The sequence below is a fragment of the Hemicordylus capensis genome, chromosome 1 (genome assembly GCF_027244095.1).
Source record: "Hemicordylus capensis ecotype Gifberg chromosome 1, rHemCap1.1.pri, whole genome shotgun sequence".
NCBI classification, from domain to species: Eukaryota; Metazoa; Chordata; class Lepidosauria; order Squamata; family Cordylidae; genus Hemicordylus; species Hemicordylus capensis.
Genome location: NC_069657.1, coordinates 211,506,019 through 211,532,326, shown reverse-complemented (window position 1 = coordinate 211,532,326; position 26,308 = coordinate 211,506,019). Strand labels below are relative to the sequence as shown.

At 42.4% G+C, this 26,308-nt stretch overlaps 1 protein-coding gene across 3 annotated transcripts in view; it reads right to left on the bottom strand.

Annotated features, from left to right (window-relative positions):
• Positions 1-1,744: 1,744 nt before the first annotated feature.
• Positions 1,745-26,308, bottom strand: part of NAB1 (NGFI-A binding protein 1) — a 53,865-nt gene continuing 29,301 nt past the window's right edge. For all 3 annotated transcript variants that reach the window (XM_053285353.1, XM_053285352.1, XM_053285354.1), the window contains 4 exons: positions 14,549-14,665; positions 7,609-7,750; positions 6,856-7,005; positions 1,745-5,407 (listed from right to left, as the gene is read on the bottom strand). In XM_053285353.1, the coding sequence (XP_053141328.1) occupies positions 5,316-5,407; positions 6,856-7,005; positions 7,609-7,750; positions 14,549-14,665 (501 nt within the window). In that variant the 3' untranslated portion in view covers positions 1,745-5,315. The remainder of the gene's footprint in view (positions 5,408-6,855; positions 7,006-7,608; positions 7,751-14,548; positions 14,666-26,308) is intronic.

Sequence of the window (26,308 nt, the reverse complement as noted above, 5' to 3'; positions counted from 1 at the left end):
ATATTTTTGCCAGTTGGCTTTTTGTGAAATTTGCTCTATGGATCTAGTATTTTACCACCAATAAATCCACACAATTTGAATACATAACGAATATTTATCTGTAATGCACAGCAGTGCAATGCAGGTGAACCTCTATATTCGTGGGGGTTCCGTGCCAGGCTGCAGCCACAGAAATGGAAACCACGAATATCGAGTTAAGGGAATCTATGGGATAGCAGGGGTTAGGTTCCCGGTTGGCCGAAAATCAGCCAAATTTCACAGGGGGAGCTTCTTACCTTGCTGTGCTGCTCCCCCCAAGTTGTGCTGTGGCCCCAAATCAGCCAAAAATCAGCGTTTTTCTTCTATTTTTAAACAAAGACAGGAGCCATTTTGTGGCTCCATCGAAGAAAATGGCAGCTGGAAATTATCTCCATGATCATTTCTGGCCACCTCCGATCCACAGATATGCGAGGTCGGCATTTGTGTGTGTGTGGGGGGGTGGTGGTGGTTCCACATATGCCAAAGTTGGATGTCTTTTTCCTGACCATAGATATGTGAATCTGTGGATAACAAGGTCCACCTGTATTTAAAATATATAATATCCTGCTTTGCTTTTTAAAAACCATGTTGAAAGTTACCTGCACAACCAATTTAAAACAATAATCAATATATATTCATTGAACAGCATCATTAATGTGTTAATGTCTTAAGCTAGGATGATAGCTGGCTAATCAAATTTTAGGTAAATTAGACCGTTTCTAGACGAAGGTTAGTGTATCTAAACACCTCCTGCCCAAAAGTGAATACTGAACATCAGTCTCATAACAGAGATTTTAACATGACACCAGGGCATCTTTCAACCACCATTGATCAGGTCATGAAATTTTCAATTTCCTGTACTTCACTTCTTGCATCAGCCTTCTTGCTTCCATTAGCCCTTGTGTATATTTCCTAGCCCAAGGACAAGTTAATGGGCACATGTTGTACCTTGAGAACATTGATAGACAACTGACATGTGTTTACAACCCCCTCATGGGAGAAAACTGTTGAGGACAGGAAGAGTTGCAGCAGAAAAGTGGCAGATGAGAAGTGGATTAAGCATGCCTTCCACTGTCACCTCAAATTTGCTCCCATAGCTGCTTCTCCTCAGAATCAGCTAATGAGGGTTCATTATATGTCATAGCTTGTCCATTTACTCCAGTGGATTTAAAAACAACTAGCTTTATCTGGATTGGGGCCATTTGGCTTTCTATATGCTATTTGGTGGTAGGTATGTGTGGGGAGAACAATTTCAGAAGCTAAACATGTTTCAGGGGGAAAGGCAATACACTATTTCTAGGGTGGTGAGTGACCCACCCACCCACCCACATAAATGAAATAAATGCCTATTTTCATAGGCATTTCTCCTCCACAGATTCATCACAGGGAGCAAGCTGAAAGTCCCTCTGCTTCCCCAATTTTTAACCGTTGGGCTAGTGCTGTGATCCTCCCTTTGGTAATAACAAATTCTCAAGCAGTGAGTACTATATTAAGAAAAATGTGTGCATTTTGCCAGCCATCGGAGCCCATAAATGATTAGCGAGTGGCTCATGGTTTTTCCGTCTAACCTAGCTTTGAGCTATCCCCATAAACTGGCACTCAGATAAAGCAAGACTTCTAGAAGGAACAAGCTAGCCCTGCTTAAATTGAAGGTTTTGCAACTTCTGTCCCCGAGCTATTGTTTTACATTAAAAAAAAAATTTTAAAAGAAAAACAAGAATTTTTTTGCCAAGGTGACTTTTATTTTGTAAGCAACAAGGCAAAGGCAGACATAAAAGAATACAGATGCAGATAAACTAAGAGTCACACCAGTATTGGTCATAATAACCCTGTTGTAGCTAACATCTAGCCTGCCTTCACAACAAAAGCTGTAGACAAGATATTAGCCTGTACTCCCAACCATCAGCAACAGTCTTTATTATTAGCATCCTAGAAGTCCATCTACTGACTACAAGGCAAGCAAGATCTGTGTCTTTGAAAAGCCATGATTTAGAGCCAATTCAGAAGGGTGTGTGCAAATCTAACACAACTATGCATAACCGGAAAGGGAAAAGTGGCGGGGAGACTGTACATCTCCACTCATCACCATCTCCCTGCATGGGTAAAGATAAATACATTAGCGAGAAATCCAGGCAAGAAGGCTGTGCTAGAACATAGGAGTGTGCACAAAAAACATTTTGCATTTTGTTCTGAGCTTGGAACAGAATGCAAAATGCACAAAACGTTTTGTTGGAACGGCACAACCCTGTTTAGAGCGTCATTTTGGATTCCAAAATGGCACCTGGAACGGAGCTGGAATGTTCCACCTTGGAACGGGCTGTTCCATTCTGAGCTCAGAACAGGGCCCCCCCCCCACTTTTAGGGGTGTTCTGTTCCAAACTTGGAACACTCAAAATGGCCCATTTTTGAGGTGGAATGTTCTGACCTCGGAATGTTCTGCACACTCCTTCTAGAACACTCCTTTCTGACATATACAGTAAGCTTTTCAGATGTAGCGAGATTTTGAGAGGGGAATTATTTTCAAGCAATCCTGTGTGCTGAGGTGGTGGAGTGTACCATGTACCCTTCGGCATTGTGGACTATACCACATGCCCTTCTGCATATTTTAATCAGCTTTTATTTCTACTCTACAGTACTTCTAGTAGGTGGGAGATTTAGAGTTAACTTTAGCTGCTGCAGCTTACCTGACATAAATTTTTTAAAAAACCACACACTGTATAAGACATCCTGCAAACTATAAAAAGGTTAAAAAAATTAAGAAGGCTGCTTATTGGATTGAAATGGTTTGCTGGACTGTAAAAAATCAAGTACCTTTGTACTTCTGACACAGCTAAGTCAGGTAATTTACAACTGAAAATAAAAAAATAGATCTGTACTACAGATTAAATTTACACTACATTACATTGCCATTATAAAATGAGATGTTATATCCTATGGGTAGTGATATGAGCTTGCTTGTCTGTAATTACGGTCATGTTTTGTGAAACTATTCAGATATCAAGCAGTGCTTCTTGCAACTTTAGGGAACAAGCAAACAAGCTCATGTTATTAGTTCACAAAACAATAAAATGAGCTACTTTAAGCTACACATTCATCACCTTGTTTTCATCCATTAAGTTGCAGATTCTACTCCTCAGAATACATTTCTTCATCAATGAAATGGTACAATGCATTTCAAGAAACAGTTTTTCTTTTTAAAAAGACATTTTCTATAGTATTAAAAATGTGTGTACTGGTGTTTCTACTATAACATTTTATTCCACAAATCAAGTGATACAGTTATTAAACATGTTTTATGGTGATCTCAAACAGATGCATGGTCACTTCACACTACGCTGATCATTTCAATACAGCGCATGTAGTGACTTGATAATCACTACAACACAGAGCAAAATCTTCAGATATGAAGAGCAACATTGCATTATGGAAGAAGTAGAGGAGAGCATTTTCATTACCTCCTCTGACTGTACTGTAGGCAAATTGTGGCACCCCAGGAGATGCCATTTATAGATGTATCCTGGGTGCTGCATCAGCCTGCCGCTCCAAGCCACCTTCAGTGCATTAGATATGGCGGAGACAGGTTTTAAGCTCTTGCCCTTCTCCTCCTCCTCAAACCCTCCGTCCTACTGTGGGAGAAGCAATAATCCTCCTTAGCATCACCCCCACTTCTTCCATATGAAGCACTACAAGCAGCACTTGTGTAAAAGGAACCCTGCCTCTCATGAGACATCTTGGTCTCCCACATGGCAAAGCTGCATCCCTGTAGCAATGGGGACATGTCCCATTCAACTAGCTGCTTGTCTCTGGCATCCTGTGCTTGGGCAGCTCTGAAGCAGGGCCACTGGTGTCAGCCACACAATCTGTTTTGTTGTCCTTTGGGTGCTATGGGGGTGAACCCAAATACAGATTCAGCATTTGATGAACTGAGGTGCAGAGGAACTCTTAACTGCAGCAATGCAACCACACAGTGTTAAGTGATATCGAGGAGAAAGGGTTGTTATGCAAACCCACATGTCACAATGATATACATAACATGCAGACACCACACTGAAATATCCAAAGGGTAAATATCAAAACGTCAGCTAGAAGTCACTCATTACATTATAGACAAAATTGCACCCTTAAGAAAACATCGTGTGTGTTTTTAAAAAAGCACAAAACACACCTTTTGTAAAATAAATAAGTACAGTTGTTCAAACATACAAAAGGAAATGTATCAGTACATTGTCTGCAGTATGTGGTATATATGTAAAGTAAAGTCAAGTGGAATGAAAAGCTGCTCCTAGATACTCATTTAACAGTAGCGCATTTAAACCTCGGTTTCTTCTTTTTTTAATTGTTGCTTGTTTCAGAGCATTAATTTCTTAATGGTGATGTATGAACCTTGCATTGCTTTCCCATCTCGTCCATTATCTAAAAGATTTTGTCTTTTTAAAGAATTGTATGTTTTGTTGCCCAAATGTTGCCAGCATTTCAGTAGCTGCTCTGGCAGTATTAATCAGAATATCTAGTAAATCAAGTTCCCTATGATACAGATATTTCTTTTCCCCTTTTTGGAATATGAAGGCATGTGTTTCTTACTCTCCCCAGTTCCTAAGTAGCAGACAGCATTACAATGTAAATAAATATTTTACACGCACATTCATGAAGCCTTAAGAATGATGTTACATCAATAAGCATCGAGGTGCCTGTTATAATACAGCCAGCTCTTTCAAATGCTATATCTCTATAACATTTTACGTAATTGCTTTTTTTGCTTCTAAAAAATAACCATTGTACATCTGCTGTTAAAGAGTGTTATACTAGGTTCCCCCCACCCTGCTTCCTTCCCCCACAACTAAGGATTTGTTTTTAAAAAAATCAGACTTAGAACTATCATATCTATGTTTCATACGTTTAAAGTAGACATTTAGACTTCAAGTAAAATAACGGCATCCACATCTACTGGACTTAATACACATCCTGACACCTAGGTTGTTGTTGTTGTTTTTAACTCTGATAAGTTATACAAACACATAATACATTCTTAAATAACAAGAGCCCACAGTATTAGTTTGTGAGCTTTCCCCAAATTACAAAGTCACGTTTTCGGAATGTTTGCACCCACTTTTCACTGCAGTTCCAGTTTGCAAATGGTCTCGTGTTTGTCAGTTCTCCAATATGACTTGTCTTGGTTCTTAAGCTTTGGCTATGAAATCTCTTATTTCAATGAGGCAACACTGGTTATTAAGGCTTATTTTGTTTCCTTTTTGAAGCTTTATTCTTAAATAAAAATACCCTTTTCTAGAGCGGTATGGCTATCTTGTATCTTCTGGCTCTGTCTTTATGACTTTCCTTTCGAGATTGTTGAAAGCTGAGTGAGGAAAATCTTTCAAGATACCAAGGCCTTCTGCAACAACAACAAATATTTTTAGAAAAATATTGAACCAGTCTCCTATTACACTAGTTGTACCTAGTTACACTAGTTACACTAGTTGGCATTAAAAATCTTGTACACATTTGTAGTACTGAAAATTAAGTAAGTGCAGCAAAACCGCTTTCAGGTGTGGCGATACGGGAGACAAGCACTTATTAATTTACACTTAAAGGTGCCTCCTGCCACCCCCACCCCCGCAGGGGCACTTGCAGCAGCTGCCACTGCTCCACAGGTATTCAAAGTTCTGCCTGTCACAAGGCTTGCCTCCAGAGTGAGAGGGAGAAGATAAATCACCCTAGCTCTCCTCCTCCTCCTCCTCCACCAGAGACCACCACCATCGAGACACACATACAGAACTATCTGACAGACATGTGGATTTTCAGCAGCCTGCCAGGCACATGCATTACTAATACACATAAAACGTTTGCCTGCAACACATCCCACATAGGTCTTTGAAGCAAGGCTGTTTTAAAATGCTTCTCTGCTGTTACAATATACAAGCATGAATTCTGTATGCTGGCTGAATGGTATACGATGTAGCCACTCAAGTCCTGTCTCTCCACTGGAGCCACGAATGTTGGAGTGGATGTGACTATGCAGCCCAGGTGCCGCATGCAATGGATCCTTACGCACAGCTCTGTTATGATGAGCAGGCTGATTAAGTTGGGGTGATTTTTCAGCAGCTACCATAAAACTTAGATGACATATGAATCACAATGCCATCTTTTAAAATGCTTTTTGAGATACTGAAGCATTTTGGTGCTTCAGGGTGTAAGATTAACTATACCAAATGGGATTAGTTAGGCATTAATATCAGTAAGGAATGAACTGACAGATTCAAAGAGAGTTTCTGATACAGTATACTCTATCTCTCTATCCGTTCAGTCGTGTCCGACTCTTGGTCACTCTATGGATCATTGCACTCCATGCCATCCTATCTCGGACAGCTTCCTTTAAGTCCGCCATGGTCATTCCAGCGTCATTTTTATAATATCCAGCCACCGAGTACAAGGCCATCCCTGTCTCCTTCTCCCGCTGATCATTCCCAGCATAATTGTTTTTTCGAGTGAGTCAGCTTGCATGACATGACCAAAATATGTCAGTCTATGTTTGGTAATCTTAGCTTCTAGCGATATTATTGGTTTAACTCGAACTAAAATGTCCTTATTTGTAATTCTCGCTGTCCATGGGATACGCAACAATCACCTCCAGCACCACAACTCAAAAGACTCCATCGTTCAGTATACAGATACATATAAATTCGGGGCTAAAGCTTCACCAAGCACAAAATAGCCACACTAGATGCTCGAGAACTACTTCCCCACCCCCGAAAGAGACTGTTGTGTGGCTTCCTTTCGTGGGACTCCACTACAGAAATCCCACAAGACAGTTCAGCTATTGCATGAAGAATGAACTCTTACCTGAATGCTGTGACTTCGCCTCACCACTGGCATATAGTCGGCTCAAGTCATTGCAGAGGGGCTTCACTACATGTGGCTCTCCATCTAACGAAATGTGTGGCATGTGCCTGTTTGGTAGACCTGTCATGCGGAGATTTAAGGGCCTCTCACCTGAAAGATATTAGCACCGAGATATTCACTGAAAGGTATCACCCACGTTCACATCAGAACTGAGATGTATCCTCTCTGCTTGTTAAAGAGATAGGCCTGATGTAAACACTCTCTTAATGGCATGGGAGCTTCCACTTGTGCAGTTGCCCCCATATTCCTAAGGACATTGTATAAAGCCTCCAACCACATCATTTGGGGGACTTGAATGATTCAAAGCCACCAATGCAATGGCCATTGATCCAGCAGCCATAATGGGCAGAGTCCAGAATTGGCAAGCTACCTGAAGTACATAGGCAGATTTCCATAGGTTCCCTTGGCAAAATGGGAAGTAGCAGGGAAATGGCAGCTCCCACACCACTTAAGTATCTTTGAAAGCAAGTCAGATTCTAGCTTTGAGATGACTTAGTTTTTGTAACGCTAGAAGGGTACACATTTGCAAACCACCCTCTTTGTGCCTGTGATGCTCTCGACCAAGAAATCATAATGACAGCACATTCCATTTTATGATTTTCCAACTATCACTGTGGTGTCCCATGACAAGTAGTAACAACAATTTCATAACAACCCCAATGGCATCAAATATGTGTCTGGAAACGACTGTACCTTGCCCATCAGCTTGATCGCCCATCAAGCCATTGGGGCTGTGCTCTTCGGAGCTTTGTCTGTAAAGGCCTGTAGAAAGGCGCCTTTCCAAACTAGCTTGGTTGCAAAGAAATTCCATCTGCTTGGCTATCACCTTTTCTGGCTGAAATGAAAGCAGACACGGATTTATGTACACACTGCCACCACTATTGCATGCAATTATTTCACACAAACCATATGGTAAGTGGAGTACAGAACACAAAAATGGTATGGTCCCTGCTAGGCATCTTACAGCCTACATAAGACAGAATACTAGAGGGAGGAGATTGGCAATGAGTAGTGAAGATGAACACTCGACTGGCCATCTCCAAATGCAAGAAGAAATTAAGGAGTAAAAGCTGAGAATGGGCAACTTCAACTATCCTCAAATTAATCTGGTAAAGGTATATATGCGCTGTGAGCAAGATAAAATTTTGAGCTGCAACAAATGTGTCTTGAATACCACCTTCAGAAGTTTTAGCTGGTGCAAAATGCTGCAGCCTGCCAATTGTCACAGGGTAGAGAGGGCATATTTTCAGCCTGATCCTATGCTTACTTGGAAGCAAGTTGCTCAGAATTCAACTGGGGCTTACTCCCAAATAAGCAGACAAGACTGCAGTCTTAGGCAGCTTTGAAGCAGTTGCCCTGGTTTCCTGTGAGCTTCTAGGCTGAATTCAAGGCTTTGCTGACGAGCTTTAATGGCCTTTATGATCTGGAGCCTCTCTCCTTATATTCCCTCATTCCTTTTGCTGTCTATTTTCTATTACCGCGCATAGCAGGGCCTACTTTACTTTTTCCTTTTGAAATAATAAACTTTAATTGTAAGATAGACTGCAACGAAATACAAGGCTGCAGTCTGAGACAAACAAATCTGAGGCAGCGATAATAAAGACCCCAAGGTCACAGCAATACAGTGAGGCGGCTCATGCCCAAGCCTGGTGGCTACAAGGCAGCTAACCCGCCTAGGTAGCCTCCCAATTAAACAAGGTTGGGAGAACGAGCGCTCTCCTAACCCCATTTTTCTGGTCCTGTGGCTGCCGTGGCTACTTGCAGCCACATTGGGCATACTCGGGGAGAAGGGGGCTCCCAGTAACGCACCAGGCACTTGCGCAGTGCATTATTTGGGCTCCAGGGGGGTGAGGCACCGCACAGCAGCGCTTCCCTGCACCCAATACCTGGAGCAGCTAGGCGAGGCGTGGGTAGCCTGCAGGAGAGCTGCCACATGTCTGGGCGGGCAATCCGCCCACCCAGGGAACTGCCACTGAGATAGTCTATGGGGAAGGTAAGCTAGACCCTCCTTCCCCACAGACCTGCCCGATCGTGTGAAGAGCTTCCGTGTCTTTCTATCATGTTTACCTTAGGATAGGGGTTTTCAAAGAACCCTTGCTTTTAGAAGATCCTTCCAGAAGGATAACTGTGCAGTTGGGGGGTGCAGAGATGAATCTGTGTTTGTTTATTTAAAGGACTTCTATTCTGCTTTTTGGGCACAAAGGTCTCACAAGGCAGCTTACCCAAAATGGCAATGCTACACTAACAAATAGATGAAGATCTGGAGCACATGGTATCTTCTGGGCCGACAAGGAGGGGCCTCCCTGGCTTGCCTCATCCTCTGTTGCAGCCTGGTGGACATTTCTGCAGGAGGACTCAGTTCTGTTTGGAGGGGAGGGAACAGATGGCAGTTGGTCTTTCTCAAGCCAATGGAAGGGCCTTGCTGTCTTGCCTCACCCTCTTTTGCAGCATGGTTAACATGTGTAATAAAGCTGAACTAAACTGAATATCATGTGTCAGAGTAGCAGAACTTTTTAAATGGGCTGAATGCCTGGGAACTTCCTGACAAAGCAAGCCCTCCCAGATTTGAATCTACCAAGCCTTGCAAAAATGTACCTCCTTCAAGAATCAGAACAGCAATTGTAGCACCACGTTGAGTAATGGCAGCAATACAACACTAAAATTTTTACTTAAGGTATTTTTCCTGCCACTCTCTGTTTGATACAATTGTGGCTGTGGAAATGCATCCTCCAGGGAAAGCTGATCTAACAAAGTGGCTCTCGAGGAGGGAGCTGGAAGCCTTTGTAGAACCTTTTAGCAGCACGGGAACTGGTGCATCATGGCACCTTCCCTTGCTTCTCAGTAAAGTCTATGGCCATGTGGGAGGTGCCAATGCTGCAGTTCCTTCTCTATGCCTCAGACTTTCTGAAATTATCAGAGCAGCACTTGAGGGGCACAAAAACCACCATGGCTCCCACTTCACTTGGGTAATGTCAGAAGGGGTTCTTAAAGGAAAGAGAGGGAGGCAAGGAGACCTACTTGGTAGCAAATAGAGAAGGTTGCTCCAATCATAAGGAGAAGAGAGAACGAAGGAAGAAGCACATTGAGCTAACAGAAGTACCTGTCTATTGCCCAGTTTTCCAGCTTCACTGACTTAAACAAGTACATTACTTTACATATAGCATGAAATATTTTTGGACCAGTAACTTGAAGTCATGTTTCATTCAAAGTATAAAACCCCTGAGCAGACACCAAGATGATTTTCATTAAAAGTGGAACAAAAAAAAAAAAATACACACCACTCTTGGCACACATTAACAGCGCAGTCTATATTCATCCTAAAGCAAAAGAGCTTTGTCCTAAACTATTAAGACCCCTTAGTGCTATTGAAATATATGTACATACACAAATATTTCAAAAGCAATAAGAACATCTGCTTTTTAAAAACACACAAAAAGACAAATATGCCAAGATTTCACTCAGCTTTATTTTTAGAAACATCACCATCCAAGTTTTAAAATAACCCTAACAATCTGCCATTCTAAAAAGTGTAGGATGATGGTACACTTGTAGAGAATAATGGTGTGAAATTGCCTAGAAAAAGAACAAGGTCTTCTCTACCACAACAGAAAAAATAATTAGCAAAGGTATAGCAGCCTGCTAGAGGACAGCATACCTGATCAATACAAAAAGAATTCTCATCCTGAATGTGATTTACTGCTTATTATTGTGGCAGAAGAAAATGCAAAAGAAACCATAAATACAGATTCAAGACTAGGGGAATATTCCAGTTCCTAAACATCAAAACAACACACTAAAAATGCTTAGGAGCCAGTTTAGTGTAATGCTGGAACAAAACATGTATAATTCCTAGGTACCAGCCAGTGTTACACTGCCCAGACATTATGGACTTTGCCATCCTTGCGTATAGACCTCTTCACACAATAAGTTTTAGATGTAAACCTAGGTTTTTCAAAGCATACACCTAAAACTCTAATGTGTGGATGTGACAAATATGTTTGTAAGGACCTGCATAATTTAAGCATATTTATCAGGAAGCCAGGATTGGCTGATCCAGTGTCAGGCCTGGGTTTGCCCTGTGTAATAAGTGAAACATTCATGAAAAAATGTTGAGCTCCTCTCTCTCTCTCTCTCTCTCTCACACACACACACAGGGCAATGTATTCTAGAAGCAGTACCATATATAAAGATAATGGTTCTAGTCTAATTTGTAGGGCTGTCTCCAATTATGAGACAGCTTATGTGAAGTGCTTAGAATACTTGAAATGCATTATATAACTGCTACGTATTCATTATATTATTATCCCATGCCAGCTTGTATATCAATTTCTTTGCATAGCACGGTGATATCGAAGGGCAAAACCCAGGACTAATAATAACAGCAATTGAAGAATTACACAAAATGTGCTATAAAGCAAGCTTCCACAGCCATGAGTTCTCCTGGATGAATATCCACCCCCTCTCAAAATAAAGGTCCTCAGCCACCTACAATGTATGAAGGTAGAGCTGCAGTAATCCTGCCTAGCCATGACAAGAGTTAATGCCCACATTAGGTCAGGATGACCTCTCAAACGGCAGACAGTGACAAACGCTTGTCATGGTTTCTCTGCACAAAAAATGCATTACACAACACAGCATTTTGGGAAAAAATATGTAGTCTATTTAGCTGTGAATTATCTAAAATCTTGAGATATACATCATGCATTTGAGACAACACCCAAGGGCAATGGCTTTTGCATGTCATATTCAATTCAATTTTTCAATTCCTTTATTACAGTCACAGACCAGCAGAGTTTACAAACAGAAGCGCAACAAAAAAAAAACCCTACAGGGTTATGATACAGTAGTTAAGCGCATAGTTAAGCATAAAGATTAGTTAACAATGATTCTTCATGAACTCCTGGAGGATTTTACTGGCTATTAAACAGAACTTAGTCACATTATAAGATCTCAAGTCATTCTGATCAATTAAAAGATAATCAAGATAAAAAGAATCTGTACAACCTGGATGACAGTTAATAAAAGGGGTTATATGTTTATGCCATATATCTCGGTAAAATTGACAATAAAGGAGCACATGAACCTTTGTTTCAATATCTCCTGATTTGTAAAGACAAATACGTTCTTTGTAGGGGATTTTTTCAATATCTCCCTTCCAGGACTGCTGTTTGCAAGGCACTGAATTGTGTCTGTATCAAAGCTCTGCAGAATTTTGGCACGGTTATCTGGTTTAGGTATCTGGTAGGGTTGAAACTCAGAACTTGATTGCTCAAATGGACACCAACAAGAATAGAGCCCTGATCAATTTGACGCTCCATATCATATATTCTTTGTCCGAGTTTGACTCTGGCATTTTCATACCCCAGAGTTATCAGTGCAAAAGGGGAGAAACCATAATATTGCTGCCTCTCCTCCAGCTCTCTTTTCCACCTGGCATGATAGATATCCTTTAGCACAAGTGGAGCTAGACCTGCAGGGTGGAAAACCAGCTTCAGCCAGAATTTGAAGATATTAATCCATGCTCTGGAATCTAAACAGTCCTGCTTCCAGACGAAGGACAGCATAGGGCACACACCGGAGTACCTGAAAAGTGTTCCTCGGGAACTTAGATAGCATGGCTTCCACCTTAGAGAAGTTAGAGTACATGCCAAGTTGAACTCCATATAAGAGCTGTGTTCGTACTTTAGCCGAAGAGTTTTACTGAGGAGGGGATAAATTGGGCATCCCTGGAGTGATGGAAAGATTGAATTGCTTGTGCACTCTTCTGTGCATTCTGCCTCACATATTCTCTGCGTACACTCCTTCTGCCTGAAGACTGGAATATTACACCAAGGTATTTGAAACACTTAACTTGTTCTAACCTGTGCCCATTTAGTGACCAGTTCTGAATCTTTGGTCTCTTCGCAAACACCAGGATCTTAGTTTTATTATAATTAATTTCTAAAGTTGTTCTTCGCAATAGGTAGCAAGAGAGCACAAAGCTCTTCTTAGACCTATTGGGATTTGTGAGAGAATGACAGTATCATCTGCATAAAGAAGTACAGCAAGATGTCTGACTGCTAAAGGTTATCTAAATGGGAGACAGGAGAGTTAATATAAAAATTAAATAGCAGTGGAGCCAGAATACATCCCTGTCTGACTCCCCTGAATGTTGGTATTTCCTTGGTGTCCTTGAGCATTGCAACGCACACTTACATGTGAGTTTTCATATAATTTGAACATCAAAAGTAGTAAACAGTGGTCTACTGATGATCTCAATAGCTTACACCAAAGTTTCTCTCTCGGGATCAGGTCAAAAGCCGATCAACAAATCCTGCATATAAAGCAGAACTGGATTTGGAATACCATATTCTATGTATGCCATTTAAAACCAGGCACTGCAAGGGACCAAGCCAAAGGCCAGTGGTAATCCAAGCCTGTACACTGTGCATATGAGGACATCTCCACAGCTAAAAGGTCTGAGGTATCTTGGAAAGACCTCCCACCTGAAACCTAGGAGAACTGCGGAAAGAGAAGACAACACTGGGATAGAGGGGCTAACTAGGGATGTGCACTGAACCAGCGGGGGGGGGGGGGGGCTCGAAGGTGGAGAATACCTTTAATGGTGGGGGAGGGTACTCTTGCACTTTAAAAGGGTCTGGCAAGCCAACAGCATACCTCCCTGTCGCCCCATTCTCTCTTCGGACTTCGAGTACTTCCAGTCCAACGAGGCAACAGGGCAGCAGGGAGGTACGCTGCCGCCCCACCGGACCCTTTAAAGTACAGTGCCAGCAGGGGAAATGCAGCAGGAGGGGTAAGAGCACCCCCCTCTGCCCTTAAAGGTATCCTCCCCTGCCTTCAAACCGGCCAAACCACTGGTCGTTCGAACCTGTTCAGAGGCCTCCGAACAGGTTTGTGCATATCCCTAGGGCTAACCATCTAACTCAGTGTAGGGCAGCTTTGTATTTTCATATAATGAGTTATTTAAACTAAAACCAACACTCTTGCATATCATAGTCAGTCCTGAGTTCAACATAGCAAAGGGGCACTTGCAATTATGGCCAGGAGACCTTTCCTAGGGCTCATTTCATGGCATGTTTAGAGACAATAGATGTAGGACAAAATGGCAACTGGGTGGTTTTTGAAGGCTTGAAGCCAATTTTTGTGTTTTTTTTACCATAAACTAAGCCAGAATGAAATGCAATGTGTCCAACTGTGGCTTGTCACCTGCCAGGTTTTTGAAAATGATATGCAAATTCTAAGGTTACCTACTTGTTAACTAAACATGTTAATTTAGCTGAAGACTTCAGGCACATCATATAGTCAGAGTTTATGCTGGTCTTTGACTGTAATAAAGACTGATTGATTGACAGAATATTCCACTTGCCCTAGTTGCTAGATTAATATCCTCTCTCACACACACAGATGCACAGACACACTCCCCTTGTCAGTTAAAATCTCAATTTGCTTACAACAGATAAAGGTAGAGCTTTATAGAAGCCTTTTATATCTAAGTGGCATTATCACAACCCAGTCAGAAAGAACCTCTTAAATTGCAGGAGTAAGATCAAATGTCTTGCAGGGGAAAGTGTGATTGATCTGGAGCACAAACTAATAGGAGAAAGCCAGTTATAGTGCCACATAGTCTGCTTACCTGTGAACCAAGTGCTGCCAGATCTTCACATTTCCCTTTCGACAATGCCTGTTGAATTTTGATTGAATCCTGCTGATAGAAGCTCTGGACTGCATCCTGAAAATCAGGAAAGCCATCCTGTAAACATGCAAGAGAGAGAGAAGGAACGATGATTGTATTAGGATTTGTAAGACTAAAAATATGCTTTTCCAGGTCTTAAAACTACTGCCCCAACTAATAGGAAAAGAAAACAGTTCATCAAGACATTGGTTCTGAACATAAGCTGTTGTAGAGCAAGAGTAGGGATATTTTTTAAAGTTAAAAAAAGAGCAAGTTATTCCAACTAAACCAAATATCCATAGAAGTCCATCTTATGCAAGTTAAGCCATTAAGGCTGATGCAAAGTAGATAAATTCCTATTGAATAGTTTCTGAAAATAGCTGTCATGATATTATTCTGTGATAGAAGCACCAAAGTAACACAGAACGGAAGGCTTTGTTAGTAAGGATCATGGAGATAACAAATCACGACTGCATTATTTGAATGCCAAATAATACCATTGAGAAGACACATTAGTGACAGTTAATAGACTCCAGAAAGTTACTTGGAACAGTCACAACAAACCAACTGGACAGAAAAATATGGCACTTGGCCTGTCTCTCACAATGTGCAAACCTCTTAGAAGGTGAATGGCACAGCTTCCCACAAAATCCCAGTTACTACAAATAGTTTTAAGGCAGTGCATGCTAGGCACAGTGCCTGTCATGTTTCACAGAATATGAACTATTTACAGGAGCTTTAGTTTGGTGTAGTTGTTCAAGTGCTAACTCAGCCATAACCAGTCAGCCTAATTAACCTCACAGAGGTAATTCCAATGAACACCTTTCTGAGCTTCTTGGTAGGAAGGGCAAGACACAAATGTAATATAAATAAGATATTTATTTTAGAGCATAAGCAAAAGAGAGGCTGAACACACCGAGGTGGCTAGAAAAGAAAAAACTAAAAATCAGACAAGAATTCAAGACTTCTACAGGGCTGCAGACAGTGTTCCCTCTAACAGGAATTTCCAGATGTTGACTACAACTCCCAGAATCCCCAGCCAAAGGCCACTGCAGCTGGGAATGCTGGGAGTTTTAGTGAACATCATCTGGGAATCCCTGTTAGAGAGAACACTGGCTGCAGAAGTCAAACATGATTGCCTGGAGGGAATTTTGCACTTTTGCTTCATGTAGTAATCAATCTTCCAGAAGTAAACAGAAGTATTTCAGGTTCAGGAGGAACCTAAAGAAGGCATTTAGAACAGGCCTACATGCAATCATAACATAGATTTACAATTACTTGCCTCTTCAAATTAAGTCAAATGTGAGGTGCAAGGGCAGCAATGCTGACTGCAACATACATATCAGTCTATCAATGCTGACTGCAACATACATATCAGTCTATCAATCTTTTATTGAGCTTGGCTGGGGTGGGGGCAGGGTGGTTAAACCTCCAGTTTGACACAGCTGATGTGAAGGTAAGGAATGTTCATGAAAAGTCCACCTACACCAGGAACAAAGCTGCCAGGGGGTGTGTCATTCACCTTCTGGGAGAGAATGGAAAGTGGTCAGCATGAATGAGATTAAAACAGGTTCTAGGGAAAGGTGTAGTTTTGTAGATCAGACAGAGGCTGGGAAGGAGTCCAAGGTAAACAATGGGTGGAGAAACAGAAATCTGAGGGAAGGGAAGGTCAAAGAGGTGGTGTGAGGAAAAAGCACAGAGAAGGCAGGACATCAAGTCTAATGGGCTAATGAGAAAGAGAACTCAAGAAACCTCACAGTGACTGTCATGGTGAGGGTAAAACAAAAGTGCTAAGGGTGGCTGGCCAACAGACATGGTGGGACAAAGTAGGCAGAGATATGAAGAAACAAGGGTAGGAGAGACAGAGCTGAAGAAAAAGAAGAAAGCAGGGCTACGACAAAACTTTTCTGTACTTCTGTAGCTTAAGCAGGCTGAAGGTTGCTGGAAGGAAATTAGTAAACGAGCAGAATGGAGGACTGGGGTGCCAAAAGGGCATAGGGTTCCCAAGGCCGCCAGGCAGGACAACTGCCTGGGAGAATCTGCTCCATGCCCCCACAAAGCAAGGGCCCCCTCCAACTTTGTACACACATGCATGAGTCCTTCTAGAGGGGCCACCATCATCACACCTGACCCAAGCCCTATCAATTCTCTGGGCAGCCCTGTGGTTCCTGGTCTAGATAGGGCTGTTGTATCTTTTAAAGAGTAACATAGAAGGGGAACTTTACCAGTTGTGGTTTCTACTGTCACTGCAGCATTGTGACCTGTAAAGTGGTCACAACTGTGTACTGTAAAGTGGCAGTGAGGGCCAAACACAGACGGCATGCACAGGAAGCTGCCCTATACAGAGTCAGACCACGGGTGGTCCATGTAACTCAGTACTGTCTTGAGTTGTGATTCCATAAATCATACTGATTTATGGAATCGTAAGCCACCTTGAATCTCCTGTCTTGAATTTTGGCTTTCTGTTTCACAGGCAGGGATAGAAGCCTTGAAAAGTTAAATGCACACTCTCTTCAGCCATATGTTCCTTCCCTCTGGGTCCATACCATTTTGGAGTCATGAAGCACAGACACTGATCTTTCTATAGGTATCTAAGGGAGTAACTGTCTGTATGTAAGCAGCGTACAGTCCAATGGCTAGCTTCCCTAATCCAGGGTCACATGCTCCTTTCATATGCACTTCCATTTCACATTAGAAAATCCTTCCCTGAACGTCCAAGGAACAAAGTAGTTTTGCCTAGCCTTTCAGTCTATTTTCCAAGTCCAGTTTTTGCACCTGTTGTCAATCTTTTTTCAAAACCCCCTAAAAGTTAAGAAAAGCAGCATGCAGCATAGTCTATCACACAGAAATTCACTTGCAATACAGCTATGAGCAGCCGCTACTAAACACGCTTTCACTGGGGGGGGGCACTCCTTGCCAACTGGTTCCTGTGTTGCCACTTGAATGAAAAAACATGCAAGAAGATATATTTATGAAAGGGATGGCAGGGGACACAGAGCTTCTGCTAGCCAAAAGTTCCTCTCTCCCCACTGCTACTTGTGGACTCCTCTCTCTCTCTCTCTCTCTCTCTCTCTCTCTCTCACACACACACACACACACACACACACACACAGCGCGCGCTTCTTTCCAACTGGCTGTTCTTAAAGCAATTTCTTAGAGCAGATGTTCCCAGTCCCACAGGCGCTTTCTTCCCCTTCACCAACACTTCTCCTACACGAACACCAGACTGCAGATTGCTTCTGTTCTTTTGATCTGCAGGAAAGAGGGAGAAAGAAATCCCACACTCTCTCTTTTCAACCCTGCTTGGCACAGGCGTAGGAGGGCATAAACGCCCTCCTCTCTTTTTCCTTTTCTCCCTTTCTCCTACCCTACCTAGCTCTGATATTTAACGCTGAGCCTCCCCCCCGCCACACCCCACCTCTTCAATTTCCCTCCAAGTCCCTTACTCCCACTGAGCCTTTCAAGCGTTACACTCTCGGACTTCCCTCCACCTCTGTTAGGGTTGCCGTTCTTTTTCATGATAGCTTTGTACTGCTAGTCCACAGGAGGGCAAGACTCTAACCTTTCCACGCCACCCAACATACCTACCTCCTCCTCTCAGCCAGGAACACTATTTTTGGAAAGGAAACCTCTCCACACACAGCATATACGCAAGATAACAACGCTGATGAGAGGCGAGCAGACACCTCATTAAGCCACCAATGACTTGATCTGCCTTCTCAGCCTGCACCACAATAGCTTGCTCTGTGTGCTGTTGCTGCCACTGACTCATCAGAGGTGACAAAAAAGTGGTGGTGAGGAGCAGGGAGACACCCACACCAAGTCCACAGCAAACCTCTCCAGGGAACAAGGCAGCGGCTTAGAGAGAGGGAGGCAGCTTTATAATATTGCTGGATTTTTGATTTTTTTAATTTGGTTCAGGATGCATTTAAGGACCTCACACCAGCTCATTAACAACACCCAAATCAGAGGCTAACATTAGTTCACCGCATTCCTTCTCCCACTCACTCTGCTCCCATAGCCTGTCATTCTCCAGGAATTTCCCCCCTTCTCCCTGTATGCTTTCCTCCCACAGTGTACTCACCCACTCAATCAACAAAAGAGGGAGGTCGCATGGGGGAAGCAAAATGCTTTCTAAGGTAATTGGATGTAATTTGTGATTTTTTCCCCCTTTGTATTGCTTATGCAAAATCCGTTGCTCCTGCAGAGGCAAGATTTACAATGGCGGCCAGCTGCAACCAGGCAGTCTGTAGGTTTGCCCACACAGCTCTGCTAAGGCACCTCAATCTTGACATGGGGCGGGGGGGGGGAACCTCTTATTATACTGAAAAAACCATTCCGCATCTTGCCTAAAGCAATCATTTCCACCTGTGAAAAAGTAGTGTTAAACGCCTGAAAAGATCAAAATGGCAGTTTTCCACCCACTGCTGTGGCAGGGTAGAGGACTGACATGGCGGAGTGGGAGTCAAGGTAGTGACAATCTGGGTTCTTGTATTTCAGTCCTCATCTAAGTAAAAGAATCGTTGAAGCAAGAGGAGGGGAAATAGCTCAGCAGCTATCCAAGAGTGAGGAGCCAAGGTCTAAGTCACGGGGTAATCAAGTCAATTCATGGCAACTTACCTTCAGGGACATGAAAGAGGTGTCCCACTCTTTGGCCAACAACTCTTGTGCTGTAACAGAGATAATAAGGTTCTCTGAAAAGGAGGATGTCATTCCAAGGAGAGGAAAATGATCCTTTTTAGAAGGGACCCATTCCTTGGATGACGATACCATACCCTCTCATGTCAACAAGGATAGTCCTTCAGGCTGGGAGCTCCTAGTAGTGGCAATTCCATTGTTAGGAACATAGAGAGATGGGTTTGTGACCCATATGTAGACTGCAAGGTGTCTTGCGTGCCGAATGCAAAGGCTGTGGACATCACTGAGTGTCCAGACAGGCTGAAGGATAATGCAGAGGAGTCATTTTCTTATTATTTTTCTATATAAACAGCACCGAGAACTTTTTCGTTGAAAAGCAGTACATAAACAATAGCAACAGTAGTAGTAATCATCTGTGATCATGGCGCCGGTCACAAACAATTCTATTTAGAAGTGTAGTTGGTCCTGGAAACTGAATTTAAGTTGCTATGTTGGATATTGAAATCTATGATCTTCAAGACAGCATTGTCAGAAATGTTACCTGTTCCACATACTGGGTCAGCTAGACTGGTGGAGTGGAAGAGTCCCAAATAAATGGAAGAGATGGTGGTGTCAGGAGGCGGGGTTTGGATTTGTAAAGCTGTGGGGAACAATTTTGGGATCATTTGGGGATATCTAGATCAAGCTGCAACTGTACAAAAGGGACAGGCTACACTTGAACCACAATGGAACTAGGTTGCAGGTGCTTAACAACAAAAAGGCTATAGAACAGCTTTTAAACTGAACCTTGGGGGAAGAGCAGACCTGAGCTGTGCACCATCAGTTCAGGAGAAATCATCCTTAAGGAATGAGGGATTAGAGAGATAAGAGCATACAGTAGGATATGAATGCTAGTCAAAGAGATTAAAAGGTCACAGGTTGCTGAAGAAAGAAATCAGGAAGGCATGCAAGAAACAAGTATTGCTATAATGGGTGACTTTAATTACCCTCATATAGACCAGATAAATTCATGTTCAGATCATGACAAAGATATCAACTTTCTAGATACCCTAAATGATCGTATTTTAGAACACTTGGTCATAGAACTGATTAGAGAATTGATCTTGGACTTAATCTTAAGTGGCTCCCAGAACCTGGTATGAGATATAAAGGTTGTTAAACTAATAATTTAACAACTATTAGGTTGTTAAACTAATAGTTTTAATAGTTTGATGGTTTTTAATAGTTTTAACATTTTGAATTTTAAACTGTTGTAATGTTTTAACCTTTTTACTTGTGTTTATTGTTTTGTTGTAAACCGCCAAGAGACTTGCATTTTGGGTGACATACAAATATGTTAAATAAATAAATAAATAGGGAGCAGTGATCACGCGTCTAACAAATTCAATACATATGCAAGCAGAAAACTGCCAAGAACATCCAACACAGACACATTTGACTTCAGCAGAGGAAACTTCGCAAAAATTGGAGAACTAGTAAAATGGAAGCTGAAGAGAAGAGTCAAGAAGTTCAAATCTCTCCAGAGCACATGGAGGTACTGTAAAACCCCAATAACAGATGCTCAGCTAGAATGTACTCTACAAAGTTGGAAAGGTACCACCAAGTTCAAGAGGATGCCAGTATGGCTAATGACAGGAGTCAAGGACAGAAGCTATAAAAAGAAGGCTTTATTCAGAAAATGGAAGTCCTGCCGAAATGAGGAAAACAAAAAGGAACGTACATGCTGGCAAAATGAGTGCAATACAACAATAAAGGATGTGTAAAAAGTATTTGAGTGTATTGCTAAAAACATCAAAGGGAGCAATAAAAGCTTCTTTAAATACATCAGAAGCAGGAAACCTGCCAGGAGGGTGGTTTGAACCATTAAATGACAAAGGAGTAAAAGGGATGCTTTAAGGAGGATGTGCCGATTACAGAGAAGCAGATGGAATTCTTTGCACTCATATTTACCGCAGAAGAAACAAGGCAGATAAATGTGCCTGAACTGACCATTTCAGGGAGGGAGTCTAAATAACTAAGCTACAGCTGGTGCAAAATGCAGCTGCAAATGAATTGACAAGAACTAGACCCTCAGACTGTATGACGTCTGCTCTAACATAGCAGTAATCTGTGATTCAGCTGGCAGTTTGCTTCCAGGTGTGAATCAAGGCACTGCTTATAGCCTTTAAAGCCCTACGTAATTTGGGCCCAAGATACCTGAAAGACCACCTTCCCACAAGTGAATCTTTCCACCTTATAAGATCTTTCTGAGAGCCCCTCCTGTGTGTTCCAACATCAGAGAGCTCTCATGCCGACAGATGGGAGAAGGCCTTCTCTGCAGTGGCCTCATAGTTTGGAACTCCCTGCCATATGTGGTTCAACTGGCCACCTCTATATTAGTCTTCCAGCCTTAGCTGGAGAGATGCTTTTTTCCATCTCGAGTCTTCAGGTATTTTATCTCTCCCTTTCATCAGTTTTAAGTGGTTCTGGCTGTTTTATATTTTTATGGCTGACTGATTGATTGAACTTCTGTACCGCCTAATATAGAAATCTCTAGGCAGTGTAAAGATGTTTTTAAACTGTGATTTGTAAGTTGTCATGAATTGTATGAGAAACGTGGGGCAGATTTTTAAAAAAGAAATACATCAATAGAGGTGACAAGAGATTATGTTCTAGGGCATATTGGCAAATCATCAGATCCAGATAGTATTTACCTGAGAGCATTCACAGAAGTAATATGTGATATTATTCATCTTCTAACAAAATAAGTCAAATAATGTCTCTAACATTGGCCTTTCTGCCATGGCTGGAAGGTAGCCAAGGTAACACTGATTTTTAAAAAGGGGTCCAGGAAACAAAAGCCCTGTTAGCTTAACATCTGTTCCAGATACATTGGTGGAAAGTACAACAAATATAAAAGTATTATGCATATAGAAGAGCAAGCATTGTTGACAGAAAATCAGCATGGGCTTCTGCAAATGCAAATCCTTTCTAATAAACCCTTTAAAGTTCTTTAACACTGTTGGCATGCAGACAGAAATGATCCAGATGACATTGCATATTTTGAATTTCCAAATACTTTTGACCAAGTCCCCCACAGAGGGACTTCACAGTCATGAGATAAGAGGAAAGATCATCTTATGGATTGGTAAATCGCTAAAATACAAAAGCAGAGTGTAGGAATAAACAGACAATTTCCACAATGGAGGGGGAAAAGAAGTGGGGTCCTGCAAGAATCTGTATTGAGACAAGTGCTTTTTAGCTTGTTCATAATTGATCTGGAGTTGGGGTAAGTAGCAAAGTGGCCAATTCAAGACGATGAAAATAAAAATGGATTGTGAAGAACTCCAAAAGGATCTCTCCAAAGTGGGTGAATGGGCAACACAATGACAAATTTGGTCCAATGTAAATAATTGCATCTCTGTTCACATTGGAGCAAAAATCCCAACTTCAAATATACACTGATGGGGTCCAAGCTGCTGTGACTAACCAGGAAAGGGATCTTAAGGTCCTGGTGCAGCAGGGAAATGACTTGCCTAGCAAACAAGAGGTTGCTGTTTCGAATCCCCGCTGGTATGTTTCCCAGAATACGGGAAACGCCTATATCAGGCAGCAGTGAATATAAGAAGGTGCTGAAAGGCAATATCTCACACTGCGTGGGAGGATGCTATGGTAAACCCCTCCTGCATTCTACCAAAGAAAACCACATGGCTCTGTGGTTGCCAGGAGTCGACACCGATTCAAGAGCACAACTTTACCTTTACCTTTAGATAGCTCAATAAAATCGACTCCATATGTGGTATGTTTCCTTTTTCAGTTGTGAAAAAGGCAAATTCCATGCTAGGGGACTCTAGGCAGGGGATTTAAAATAAGATTGCTAATATGATAATGCTATTTGTCACGGATCACACTGTGCTGCCACCATGTGTCACAGCCCTGTGATTTTTAAGTTTAACCACTGCCACCAACTAGACTTTTAGGCTTTCCCTGGCTGATTCTACTGAAACCAGCCTTCCAACTTCTGTTGTATTAAAAGTTAAGTAGTGTGGTAAAGGCTTTAGGCATGGGGTGGAGAAAACAGACAAAAGCCACAGATTTTTAAATACAAACAAGATATTTTACTTTGAAAACTGTTCAATTTAAAACAACAGCTCCTTTGGAAAATGTAGTACCAAAACAGCAACCAAATGAGCACAAGGAAGAAATAAAATGTGATCAAAATGCATCCATACGGAACTGTCTAACACTGGGCGCTGATTTCAGAGTCCTTACCCAGAGTCTTCTGCAATCACCTCCGCTTCTCCTGCAAACCCGGCTTGTCCCTTGTTTAGCCTTAGGTCCTGCTCTCAACTTCACAGTTCTGGGGTTTCAATCCCAGACTGCTGGTGAGGGATTCAGCTCTCCAGGGAGACTGACTCTCTCCTAGTGATTTTTCAGCCCTTATTCTCAGCAACTTTTCCCAGTACTTCTTTCCTACTCCAGCTCTGCAACTTTTTCCAGCTCGGATGTCCATTTGATATTGTAGTGATCAGCCTCCCCTCCCTCTAAAGAGTTAATTGGAAGTTAACCCTTGCCTTGACTGACAGGCTGGTGAACTCCAGGGCTCAGCCAATCAGCACATAAGGCGGGTGGGTCCTAAAGAACTGTTGCCAGCAAGAAGGGAGTTCTTGAGAAAAAAGTTAGGCTGGAGGTGCACAGAAGGACATGTGGCCATGGAAGCTGGCTGCAGGAGAATAACTCTGCAGATCCTTGAAAGACAGGAGGGCAGGAAGCTTGATACTTGAAAAACAGGAGTTTGGTGAGTTCAAGACAGGGAGCCAGGGTTTATGGCTTTGGGAAGTTTAGCATAGGGAAAAGTTTGTTTAGTCAGACTTTGAGTTAGGGATTTGTTGTTTATTAATTAAAAGATTTAATATACTTTAATATACTGTCCAATCCACAGACTCAGGGCAGTTTACAAACAAGAACAGCAGCTGAGATTTTTTTAAAAAATAATAAATGCCTGGTGGAAAATGCCTGGTGGAAAAGAAATGTCTTCAATAAGGTTTTAAAGGCTGAAAAGGAGGCAGACCAAATCTGGGGAGCAAGAGAATTCCAAAGTGAAGGGGCAGCAACCGAGAAAGCCCTTCCAAGGGCCCTTGTACTATGGACTTCTCTGAGACCAGGGACAGAAAGAAGGGCAACCTGAGAAGATCTCACAAGATGGGACAGGACTGGCCGGAAGAGGTGATCCTGAAGGTAAGCAGGTGCTAAGCCCTGAAGGGATGTTGTATTTCTTTGGTGTGGGGGGGCTTTTGCATATTTCTGATAATGTTCTATTATTGTTTACCTGTAACATAATTAAAGTAAGAAACGCTAGCCTACACCCACCCTACCCAGGGCATTGCAAAAGACTTATAAACATTTAAGCATGCATTAAGACAACCTATTTTTGTAATCCTACTAAGTATTCTTAACTGTATTTAAAGCTGAGAAAGCCTCAGACAGAAGCATTCTGAGTAAATGAACAAAACTGGGGTGTTTTTTTTAAGTTCTTTTCTTTTTACAAGCCCCTACGAGTTCATTTTTAACTCGGGAAGGGGGGGAGAAGGGGGATTTCTCTGGTGCAAACACATCTCAAACATTCAGGAACTATCAGTTTTCTCACCACATGTAGTCTTGCACGTGGAAGACTTCTGTACTTATCCAATAGCAAAATGAAGAATTTTCCCTGGGATTCCACCCCAAGCCCAGGGAGGTTCATGCTGTCTCAAGATAAGAGGGGTGGCGGCGGCAGCATTTTGAACCTACCAATAATACAGAATAGTTTTAGGAGAAGCCTAGCCAGGCAGCTCAGCAGGAATGATTCAGTCTTTCCCTCACGTGAGCTTGCTCTGTGACAAGGCAGTAATTCGCTACAGATATTCACTCCTTCTGACTCCGACTCTTCAGTCCTCCAACTTGATCTGCACTAAATTCTGCTGAAGACAGCCTCCATCTTCCCTCCCGTTTTTCCAAACCATCCAATCAACATAACTTAAGTCCCTCCCAGTTTTTTTTAAAACATACCCAATAAAATCAAACCCGCTCTTCCCTCCAAAAATCAAACCAGTACAATTCATCTCCCTCCAAAACCAAAGTGTGGAACAGGAGCTGTGAACTTTTGACTCCTGCACAGCTTAACACAGAGAATAAGCAAGGCAAATGCAACACAAATCTTAGATACAAAAAGAGGAGGTTCAGGGCTCATTCTTTCACACCATTATGCAAATCTGTGGTGCAGTCACTTTTACAATACCCTTTACGGTTCTGGTCACCACATCTCAAATAGGATACAGCATTCCAGAACTGGAAAAGTTGCAGAAGAGAATAACCAAAAAGATCAGAAGGCTAGAGTACCACCTTACAAGGAAAAGCTATGGTAGCTGGGTTTTTTTTAATTTAGAAAGAAGGTGACCAGAGCAGGGGACACTAGAACTGGGGTCATCCAATAAAAGAAGTGGCAGGAGATTTAGGACAGACAAAGGGAAGTATTTGCACGTACCGGATACTTCCGGTCACTTCCAGTCCAACGAGGCAATAGGGCGGCAGGGAGGTATGCTGACACCCTGCCGGACCCTTTTAAAGTGCAGTGCCAGCAGGGGAAACATGGAGTGGGGGGGGGGTAAGAGCACCCTCCCCCGCCCTTACAGGCATCCCCCCTGCCTTCGAGCTGCCCCCTGCTGGTTCCGGGAACATCCCTATCTGTTACTGCAGTGGCTTACATGTCCCACAGCATGGCACAGGCAGTGCCAGATGCATCCATGCCACTGTGGGACTCTCACATACGCAGCTGCGCAAGAGGGCCATACTGGTATTGCTGCTCTTGCGCTATTGCATGTCATGCACTATTTCTATTATACCAAATGGAAGTAACATGCAACGTGCAATTGTGCAAGAGGCAGCAGTACATTTACTGCCCTCTTACTCAGCAGCAGTGGATTCTGTGTTAGAGCCCCACAGTGACATGGGTGGGGCAGGCACCATCCACAATATGCTGTGGGATATGTAAACCAGTGTTTCTATCCACAGGACAGCCCTACTTGTATGGGACTAAATCGCAAACATTATCTCTGTTCTTCTTAA